Source organism: Bison bison, unplaced genomic scaffold (assembly GCF_000754665.1).
Source record: "Bison bison bison isolate TAMUID 2011002044 unplaced genomic scaffold, Bison_UMD1.0 scf7180017864020, whole genome shotgun sequence".
In the NCBI taxonomy this organism is placed as follows: Eukaryota; Metazoa; Chordata; class Mammalia; order Artiodactyla; family Bovidae; genus Bison; species Bison bison.
The window spans coordinates 800,390-811,524 of NW_011494592.1; the positions used below are offsets into that span (position 1 = coordinate 800,390).

Below are 11,135 nucleotides of genomic sequence, written 5' to 3' on the forward strand. Positions count from 1 at the left end.
GACAAAGACCCCCCCTGCCAATACAGGAGACGAGGGTTGGGAAGATCCCCTGGGGAAAGAAACAGCAACCCACTCCAGTATTCTTGCCTGGAAAATCCTATGGGCCGAGAAGCCTGGCAGACTGCAGTCCATGGGGTCGCAAGAGTCAGACACAATCTAGTGATTAAACAACAACAGCACAGTTTATACTCCCTTGAGTTCTTCCTTGACCTCTAACCTCTGTCACTCACATTGACCCCTCCTGGAAAGACCTTTCTACAGAAGGTCCAGGCAGCAGCAGAAATGGTTAGAACCTGGAACCTGGAGTCACAGCACAGCTTTCAAATTCCACCAAACCCTGCAGCTGTGTGAGCTACAGATCCCCAAGTCTCTGTTTCCTCATCTGGAAAACAGGCATCATAATAACATCTACCTCCTGGGGTTCCTGTGAGAGCTGTCGTGTCAGGGTGGTACCCCCAGTCCCTGATGGAAAAGGCACTGCCCCCCAAAGGAATGCAGACGGAGGGGCCTCCAAAGGGCTCTTGGAGGGGTCTCCTGAGCTCCCACTGTCCCTGCCCTGGCCCCATCTGTCCCCCAGGGCTCGCTGTGTCCACCCTGCAGACCCTCATCCCCCAGACCCAGCCCTCAGGCTGTGAATCCACCTCATGGGTCTGTCACTGTGTGCCTCCCACAGGAAGCGAATACTCTAGCAACGCCTACGGCCACACCCCCTACTCCTCCTACAGCGAGGCCTGGCGCTTCCCCAACTCCAGCTTACTGAGTAAGTTTGCCTTTGGGGCTAACACAGGCCCTCCACTGTTCGGGGCGGGTGGATGCGCTAGGTTGGACCAAAGTGGTCTGAGAGCTGGGAATCCCCAGTTCGATGGAGGGCCTGGAGAGACAGGTGTTATTCATAATCCGAGCAGGTCAGGGAAAGGCAGGGTACCAAGTTGTCTGGGGGGAGAGGCGGAGGGGAGATTTCTGGGCATCACTCACTTCTCTGTCCTGAGGCCATGTCTGTGAAATCTTTGTTTTGTGTAAGATTCAGGGCTCAGGCTTTGGGAGGGCGGGGGTGGAGGGGACATCTCTGCAGGATGGACAGGCTAAGAAAGTTCCACGGGGAGGGCACATCTCTGTGCCCCTCCACATCTTGGAGGGTGCCTAGGGGAGTGCCAGCAACCCTCCTGCTGGGGAGCGTGCTGATTGCAAACAATGCCATCCTGTCGCTCTCATTAACCATCTAAGTGGCTCGAAAATACTCTTGATTCAGCCCCAAAGCCCTTACACAGAGACCCTCTGTTCCACCATATTCCTGATATTTGGCTTGAGATGTGGGCAGCAGCCTTCAGTATGGAGGTCTAGATAGTGAACTGGACTGCAGGGCTTCTCATCGGCCCCTCTTCCCCTGGGCCAGGGTTGGGTTGAGAAACCAAGGAAATCAGGAAACCAAGCCCCATAAATGAATGTGAGGGATCCCACTGGAGTCTCCATGAAGGGGTGACCTGGAGGGTTTGGGAGCAAACCTGAGCCTGTAGAAGCCGTAGCACAGTGCAGCTGACCCCAAGGGTCTCCATTCCCAAGATCCCCCCTCTCTCTTCCTGTTACCTCCTCATGTTCCAGGAATGACTAGGAAGCTGACTGACTTGAGCTCTGTTTGCCATGTGAGTTCAAGCCACCCTTTTGTCCAGTTCAGCTCAGAAAGATGAGGGCATAGAGCTGTGCCCTCCCCATGGAACTTCCCCTGGCTGTCCATCCTGTGGGTGTGCAGAGCAGCCTGGAGGAGGCTCTCAAATCCACATATCCCTTGAGCAGTCAGCTTTCCATCCCCGCTGGTTCCTAAGATCCTCTGATCTTGTGCCTTTTGGGCAAGGCCGGGGAACACCCAGCGATCCCCCAGTCAGTACTTGATTCTTCAGGGCTCCAGGCATAACTTCTCTTTCTTGCCCTCTCTCAATGCAAGGGTGCTGAAGGTCAAAGGAATCGTGGGGAGGGGAGGGGCAAGAAGCCACTGTTCTCCTTCTGGCCAGAAACTCAAAGGTGAGCCTAGAGAAGGAGGAAATAAGGGCCAGAGAGGAGTTAATCTTTGATGATCAGATAGGCCAGAGGGATCAATGATTAACTCACGCTGTCTTAAAGGTTAGCAGAGGCAGGGGGAGGCTATGGTGCAATTTTTTTCTTCTGACCGGCAGTGTTGTTGTTCTTTTTTTTTTTTTGAACTTATCCAGGTTCCCCATATTATTACAGTTCCACATCAAGGCCGAGTGCACCGCCCACCACCGCCACGGCCTTTGACCATCTGTAGTTGCCATGGGGACAGTGGGAGCAACCGAGCCACGGGAGGACTCAGCCTGGGACAGGCCCCCGAGAGTCACACAAAGGAATCTTTATTTATTACATGAAAAATAACCACAAATCCAGCACTGCGGCTCCCTCCCTGTGTGGGTGATTCAGTGAACCATGAGAGACAGGACGATGGTGGAGGAGACGCCTCTGGTCCTCCGGAACTCCTTAATGAGGGACAAGAGTCCCAGGGGGACAGACTGTCCCATTCCAAAGAGACAGAATCGGAGGAGAAATGTGGACAAGAGAGCTGGAGAGAGATGGCCCTTGAGGCCCACAGCGGGCTCTGGGGCACACAGAGGCGCCTCTGTGGCTCCACTGTCGACACGCTCTAATGGCCATGGGCTGTGAGCACTTCTGCCCAGCCTGCAGCCACAGTGGGTGCGCAGGCTCACCCCCACTGCCACCCTGAGAGGCACCACCTTCTCTATGCAGCTTGCTTGGCTCTTCCTGCTCGTCCCTCCTGGTCACGGGCTCAACCCTGGGTCCAGCCAACCAGGAGCTCCACCCGGTGGTCAAGGTGGTCAGCCGCCTGCCTTCCCCTTACCTGTTGCTGTGAATGTACCAATTCCATCCCAGGAGCTCCCCCGCAGCGGAGAATCCACCCCTCTCCTTGGCAGCCAGACCAGCCCATTACAGCTGGAGACAGACATTCCAAAGCACCCCTCCCACCCCGCCCCTAGGCTCTGGGGGGGTGGGGGTGCAGCCCTGCCCAGAGTAGAACCAGGCATGTAACTGGGGACCCTGCCTTCTGCTCCCAACAGCCCTGCCAAACCCACAGCTACTGAGAGACCCTGACACAAACCCGCCTACAATTCCCTCTCTGGGCCCCACACCTCCCAGCCCCGCCCCCACCAGGCCTGACTGTAAATACTGTAAATGAGCCTCAGCTTAAGTCAAACTACCCCTTTCCTCTCAGTGTCGTTTCCCTGCCATGTCCGGCTTCTCTCCTTGAAGCTTCTTTCTTTTTTAAAAGACAACCCACCATTGCCATATGACTCAATAAACCATTGCTCTTGGTCTCTGGCTTTGGGTTGACTGAGTAGGAGGAACCCTGTGACAGGGTTTTCTCAGAAAACCTCAGAGCCTAGCAGCCAATGAACTCATACTGGGGCTGCGTGTTGAAAGGACTACTGTTGTCCGGGAGAACCCTGACTTATCATTCTGCCCCAGGGAGATGTTCGGCGCCAGGCACACCACTACCCCAAGCTTTGATTGTTCCATCTCTGAGTCAATGAGAGCAGAAAATAAGCAAGTGGCCTGGTGTCTGACCAATCACAGACTCCCCACAGGTGGTGGCTGCTGTTACTTACAGGAAGCCAAAGAATCAGCCAGGAAGGCTGGTGACAGATCCAGGAACAGCGCCACAGGGGAGCCTGCATAAACAGCTCTTAGGATCCCTGAGGTGTGAGAGGAGGGAAGGGAGAAGACAATTATTGGGCTCAGCTGCCTAGGAAAGTGTTGAGAGTGTCAGTCACTCAGTCATGTCCAACTCTTTGTGACCCCACGGACTGTAGCCTGCCAGGCTCCCCTGTCTGTGGTACTGTCCAGGCAAGCATACTGGAGTGGATTGCCATTCCCTTCTCCAGGAGATCTTCCCAACCCAGGGATCGAACCAGGGTCTCCTGCATTGCAGGGACATTCTTTACCATCTGAGCCACCAGGAGCTGCATGGGATCCTCACATAAATGAACCTGGGATTTGCCCTATTTTACATATGGAGAAACTGAGGCTCAGAAAATAAATAACTTGGCTGAGGCAGGAAGTGGTAGATCAAAACCTCTTACCTTAAGTCTAACACTTCGGCTTAGCACCACGGGCACTCATCAGGGATACCAGGGACCCAAGGGAGATCCAGGGACTACCCCTGAGAGTCTAATATCTTTTGGCTTGGTTCCTAAGTATTGGGTTGGCCAAACCGAATGAACTTTTGGGCCAACCCAATATTTGGCAATATTGGACATCCCAGGTGGGGCTAGTGGTAAAGCACTTGCCTGCCAATTCAGGAGACGTAAGAGACTTGAGTTGGATCCCAGGGAAGATCTGCTGGAGGAATTAATGGCAGTTCTCTCCAGTATTCTTGCCTGGAGAACCCCATGGAGGACAGAGGAGCCTTGCAGGCTACAATCCATAGGGTTGCAAAGAGTTGGACATTACTCAAGCGACCACACGCGAAATATTTGGCAAGACTGGGTAGTCAAGAAGCCGGGGCCAGGAAGGGGTGAGGGAGTTACTGTGGGGACTTAGAACAACCCTCTTCTGTGAAATTCCATAGAACCAGGTGGGAAATACCGTGGTGACTGCAAGGGCTGGCTCTGTCCACAAGAGGATGCTCGTCCCACCAGCAGCTGCCTGGTGTCTGTGTGGACCCTCTTCATTAAGGACCCAGCTGGAGTGGGGCCAGGGAGTGGTGGGGGGAGGATGCCCAGGACAAGGCTGACAGTTGGGCAAACAGCAGCTGGGGCTGAGTCTGATGGAGGAAGGGATTCCTCAACAACCCCTCATCCCCAGGGACTCTCAGGCTGAGAGGGCAGAGACTCTGACCCCCCTGGTTCTCCCAACAAAGAGGCCAGGAGTGCTCACTGAGGGTAGCATGGACAAGGCGGACCCTCCCACGAAGAAAGCTGGTCCCCGTGTCTTCCTTGTGGATCTGAGAAGAGTCTCGTTCTTCAATAACAGGACTTCCCTCTAACCTCGAGCATGGCAGCAGGACTGAATCCCATTATATCTGAGGCTCTTCGTGATCCTAAACCTCTGCGTTCCTGAGCTCCCCAAGACAGTCCCCACCCAGGAACCACCTTGAGTTGCTTGGTGCCCCAAGGAGTCTGCAGAGCAACCCTTTCTATTCACACCCAAACCCTTTCTGGGAACACTGGTGCCCTGGTAGCCTCTCTAAGCCCTGAATGACAGAGGAACTTGGCAGTGCTTTTGCTGGGTGACAATGGCTCAGCTCTCTCCTTTTTTCTCGGAGGTGAGCTGAGCCTCCCAGGATGCTGCTCAGAGCAGGTGTCTGTGGGTGTGTGACATGGCTCAAATGCAGCGGGTCCCAGCCAGTACCTCTCCAGACATTGTGTCCATGGTCAAACCCCAGGGGCTTAGAAAATATAGCTATCTACATGTCAGGGTCTTCTCTGGTGGCTCAGATGATAAAGACTGCCTGCAATGCAGGCAGAAGACCCTGGAGACCCTTGTTTGATCCTTGGGTCAGAAAGATCCCCTGAAGAAGGAAATGGCAACCCACTCCAGTATTCTTACCTGGAGAATCCCATGGACAGAGGAGCCTGGTGGGCTACGATCCACAGGGTTGCAAAGAGACACAACTGAGTGTGCACATGTGCACACACTTGCTGGGGGAGAGAGATGATCTGAGGTGCCCTGTCTTGGGGGGCAGTATTGGGACAAGTCGGGGAGGTGCATGAGGGGGCCATGGTGAAGAAGAAGCATGAAGACAAGGATGGGAGGAAAGGGGCGTGGCCACAGAAGATCCGGTTGGGGCATGTGGGACGCATCTGTGGGCAGGCAGTGGGAAGTAGGGGAGGGGTGGTCTACTCTGTAGCAGAGTCGGGGGCCTCTAGTTTCTCTGAAGACCTGGACCTGGGCAGAGAGAGCCCAGCCTCACCAACCCCCCGCCCCATCCCCAACCCGCATTGGGCCCTGGAACCAGCCCTTTCACTACCTATGTGGAGAGGCCTCCTCAGATTTCCAGGCTGCTCTCCCTGGTCTGTCATCCTCGCCCTTACTCCTCCAGCACCCCCTGTACCCTCCCAGAACACACCAGGCCAGCCCAGGTGCCTGGAGCTCAGGGGTCAGTGTGGGCCAGGCAGCCCCTGCATGTGGGTGGGTTTCCTGCTAGGAGAGCAGTTAGGGTGGAGCAGAACCCATCTGTCTAAGGTGGGCTGGAGCTGCTGTGACCCTCTGGCTCCTGCCCCATGGCCTGGGGCTGGGGGGCAGGCGGGAGTCCTGCTCTAAGACCAGCCCCCAGGCTGGTTCCGAGCCCTCCTGTCACTTCTTCAATTTTCTTGGCATTATTTAGTCGCTCAGTCGTGTCCGACTCTTTTTGACCCCAGCGACCACTTTTGTCTCCAATTCTGAATGTTGGCCTCATTTTGCACTTGCGGAAACTGGGGGCAAGAGGTGCCTGGATTTTTCAAGGTCATTCAGAGGAACTGAGACCACTGCCTGAACTCTAATCTGAGGCTGAATCTGCATCCTAATCTAAGGCCTTGAGTAGCAGGGTGTGGCCGGGTTTCTGCAGAGACCTCAGGCTCCCATAGCTCAGTGGCGAGGTACAGAGTTTCATGGCCGCCTGGGGCACTGCCACACCCACCCAACATCAACGTGGGGACAGTCCTGGATGAAGGACCCAGAGGTTAGCCTGCGGATGGGGAAGGAGTGCCGGGGCGGCGGGGAATGCCAGCTGAGCCTCCATCCTTGGTCCCAAGTCTCCCCCAGGCCAACCCTTCAGCCCTCCTCCAGCTTTTAGGGTCTTAAAGCATCTCCACCTGCAAGGAGTCTGATGGCTCCTCTGTCCCAGCTTGTGCATCTCCCGCAGACAGAGAGTGGCCAGCCACGCTCCCACAGCTGTGATGCTAGTGAAAGCATCTCGTCCCACAAGGGCCACCTCCTCTCTCTACCTGCCTCGTCTCTTTCTCCTTCCTTTTCTCACCTCTTCTAGTTTCCCCATTCCAGTCCCTCTTCTGCAGGATTCCAAAGCAATTATTCCTTTGTGAGACCTTTTGTGTCTCCAGTGAATATTCGTGAGGATTTAAGAGGTCCTGCATCTGCTCAGAAAATGCTGCAAGCATTTCTCCTCCCTCCCTCCTTTCCCTTCTGGTTTGTTTCTCTTCTCTCTGCTCTCTCCTCTTCCTCTAGCTCTGGGGGCACTCGGGATACAGATGCTGAAGGTCTTTATCTCCTGATGGCAGATACTGATTCCCTACTGCTCCCTGCTCGCACGCACACGGGTGCATACACACACACACACACACACACACACACGTGCCACCAGCAACCCCACCTCCACATCTCTAAGTGCCTCAAGCAAAACCAGATGCCTGGCTTCCTGGATGAAGCTGGAGGAAGCAGGCAAGGCTGGTCCCCTCCCGGCCAACATCCTCCCTGAGTATCAGCCTTTCTCCTCTCACTGAGCGGCAAAGGCTAAACCTCAGGTGCCGGGGGGCTGCCCTGAGACTTAGGTTGAGGGCTGGGTCTGCGGGGTGTGGGGCTTTGTTTTGGGGGGAGAAGAGAAGCTGGAGCCCAGCTCTTCCACATCTGTGCCCGGTGGCAGCCGGCCAGGCTGGGGAGTGAAGCGCTGCCTCCGGCTCTCCCAGGGAAATGTGATTTCCCCTTGAGTGTAGCGGACTGTGCAGTGTGGAAATTGGCTCTTTTCTGAGCGAGTGGAGGCTGTTCTGGAGTGGGGGGTGGGCTGGGGCCCGCGGGAGGCCGCGCTGGCCCCCGGAGTGAGCCGGGAGCAGCCATGTGCTGAGAACTCATTAGGGATAAATCACACTAGTACCAGCGTGAAGCCAACACCCTCCCCCCACCGTGCCTCCTGGTCCCCCCTTGTCTCAGACTCCCCCTCTTTCCCTCCCCCTCCTCCATAGCCAAGGCATCCTCCCCCGTGTAAGAGGAGCCCAGGCCCACACGCGTGTGTGCACACACAGCCCTGCCTGCTGCCTCAAATCCAAGGGCCCATCCTTGAATGAGAGCCATGTTCATTTACAAATAACTCTTTTTATTTGTTTTAGATGTGTTTGCTTTTTTGCCAGGAGGGGGGCATTAGTCACTTCACTAACAGCCCAGGCCTGGGAACTCACATTCCCCTCCACCGCATCCCTCCATTGAGCCCCAGTTCTTATGACCTGCTCCTGCTTCCCAGGGAGTCCTGAGTAGAGGTCCCCAGCTGTGGGCAACATTGGTTTCCGCTCCCCCCGACCCCCATACATGCTCTGGGGAGAGGTGCTGGTTGTGATTTAGTTGCTAAGTCATGTCTGATTCTTGCGACCCCATGGACTGTAGCCTGCCAGGCTCCTCTGTCCATGGGATTTTCCAGGCAAGAATACTGGAGTGGGTTGTCATTTCCTTCTCCAGGGGGGGTCTTCCCGACCCAGGGATCAAACCCACATTTCCTGTACTCCTGTATTGCAGACGGATACTTTTTACCACTCCCCAGGCAGATGAGCCCCTGGGAAGAGGAGCACACCCCATTGGTCCTAGCCCTGAGAGAGTCCCCCAGTCCAGTCACACACCCACCAGGGGACATTGCTTCGGGAAAGATGCTAGCCATAAATGGATGCCCTTGGTCTGAATGGAAACTTATTTCTCCATCAAAGCAAAGAAGGAAAAGGAAGTGTGTAAAAAAGGAGGGCTTCCTTCCGAGGTGGCTCAGCAGTAAAGCATCTGTCTGCCAATGCAGGAGGTGCAGGTTTGATCCCTGATCCAGGAAGACCCACTGGAGAAGGAAATGGCAACCCACTCAGTATTCTTGCCTGGGAAATCCCATGCACAGAGGAGCCTGGCGGGCTACAGTCCATGGGGTAGCAAAGAGTTGGATGCGGCTGAGCACACACGCTAAAAAGAAGGGAGGCCTTACGGCCTCTTGACCTTGATGAGAACTGAGGTTTACCTGTTGAAATTACACCACGTCCTCTGCAGAACCACCCTCTTTGCTGATGACGAGAGAAAAGGCCTAGTCACCAGCTATTTTAGGGGCTGAGGTTGTGGTGTCACTGGAGCTGTTAGTTATGGTCATCTGTTTACCCCCTGGGAGATGGCATTGCCGCAGAATCCAAGCCTGGGTGTGGGGCTCTGTCCCCACCCCATCACCTCCTGGGTGGCAGCCCCAGGGACATCCTCAGCTTCCTGGGCCATAAAATGCACGGCTCTGGCCAGAATGATGTCCAGCACTAAGGTCATGTATCAGTAGTCACCCGGTCATCAAAGGCATTACGAGACTCATTTGACTGGTTCAGGTATGAAGCTCTCTTCCAGATTCCCCAGGTAATTTTCCATCAGGCAAACACCGTACTTCATGTGTGGAATCAGTCTCTGTTTGGGGTAGAGGCAAAGTGGCTCCTGGCGCCCCACTCACCCAGGGAACTAGAGTCCTGCTTCAGCTGGCTAGTGAAAGCCAGGCTTCCAGGGGCTTCCACGATGGGGCAGAGATGAGAAAACAGCAAAGCAAATACAGCCACAGTTAGTACAGGCCGGGGCATGAGAAGGTGTAGGCCTCACATTCGTTGATTCATTCATTCATTCGGAAGCAGATCATAAACCACCTACTTTGTGTCTGTCCCTGTAAGAGGGATGAACCGGATGAGATCACCCTCCTCCAACCCCACCGTCACCCAAAATAAAAACAAAAAACCTCAGAGCTTAGAGCCTTTATAAAAGTCACTCTAAGGACTTCCTTGGTTGAAGGTGGGAAGGTCGTCCCCATCTTTCAATACAGGGGATGTGGGTTTGAGCCCTGGTCAGGGAACTAGGGCTTCCCAGGTGGTGCTAGTGGTAAAGAACCCATCTACCAAGGCAGGAGGCATACGAGACATGGGTTCGATCTCTAGGTCAGGAAGATTCCTTAGAGGAGGGCATGGCAACCCACTTCAGTATTCTTGCCTGGAGAATCCCGTGGACAGAGGAGCCTGGCAGGCTACACTCCATAAGGTCACGAGGAGCTGGACACGACTAAATCCATTTAGCGTGCAGCATGCACGCAGAGAACTAAAATCCCATGTGTGGAGGGGCAACTAAGCACCACAGCTGCAGAGAAACCCATGCACTGCAACAAAGAACGCAGCACTAGTTCCACTTCCACTTGCACTTCATTGTTCACTGCAGTGAACAACCCCTGAACTGCATCTAACGCCGGACACAGCCAAAAATAAACAAATAAACATGAGAAAAAATGTCACTATAGAGCACGGTAGGAAAGGGATAAAAGCCAGAAGAGAAGGGATATAAAGTGTTGGCAGGTTTCAGGGTAAGATTTGCAAAATTCCTCCTGCCTGCCACTCGCCACCCCAAGGCCCTTCTCAAGCATCCATAGCTTCTCCCAGGAGCCTCTAGGAACACCAACTGCAAATCCTAACCTACAGCCTGACCCCTCTTCCTTAGAAGGATTATTGTCCTGACTTCTGTGTCCCAAGGAGGGTTCGGGAGGGCTCTAGGCAAGAAGTCTCAATGTCGGCGCCCTTTCCCAGAGGCCCTCCCACCCAACTGCAGGCATTGAGGGCCAGCCTCCCCACCACCCCCCACCATGATTAACTAGAACCAGACAGCCTGGGTCTTTCTTTGAGTCAGGAATCTTTATTCCTCCAGTGGGGTAGGGAGAGCAGGAGATGCTCAGAACCTCAAAAGAAACCAAAAGCTCCCCTCCTTGTGGTCCTGCCTGGTCCCGCTCCTCTCCATTTCAGTAGCTCCCTGACCCAGGCTTGGGCCAGCCTAGCTCCCTGACCACAGGTCCAAGAACTGGAGAGAAGAGAGAAGGATGAGGGTGCTGGGTAGAGAGGGTCGAGGAGGCCCCAGGAGAGGAGGCAGGTGGAGGGTATGCGGAGTGGGGGGGGATGGGGACACCACCTGGCTGTGAGTCCCCATCTCTATCTCCTGGGTTCCTCCACCCCCTGAGCTCTGGTTCAGGGTGGTGACAGTGACCTGGGCCTTGGGGACAGGCCTCACCTCCATGACCTGTTTCCCAAGCACGTTTCCACCCAGCTTTACCTGGAGGGTGGTGGGAGGGGCGTTTGGGGGCAGAAACGCAGTGACTGGGGGAGGAGAGGGAGTCACCATGGGGGAGCAGGTGCCTTTCCCAGCAGCCAGCC

At 55.0% G+C, this 11,135-nt stretch overlaps 1 protein-coding gene across 4 annotated transcripts in view; it reads left to right on the top strand.

Annotated features, from left to right (window-relative positions):
• The window catches only part of PAX8 (paired box 8), a 66,128-nt gene extending 62,911 nt beyond the window's left edge, over positions 1–3,217 (top strand). For 3 of the 4 annotated variants that reach the window (XM_010834093.1, XM_010834095.1, XM_010834094.1), the window contains 2 exons: positions 674–760; positions 2,205–3,217. In XM_010834093.1, coding sequence (XP_010832395.1) covers positions 674–760; positions 2,205–2,281 — 164 coding nt within the window. In that variant the 3' untranslated portion in view covers positions 2,282–3,217. The remainder of the gene's footprint in view (positions 1–673; positions 761–2,204) is intronic. The other variant, XM_010834096.1, reaches the window with a different exon arrangement.
• Positions 3,218–11,135: the final 7,918 nt, after the last annotated feature.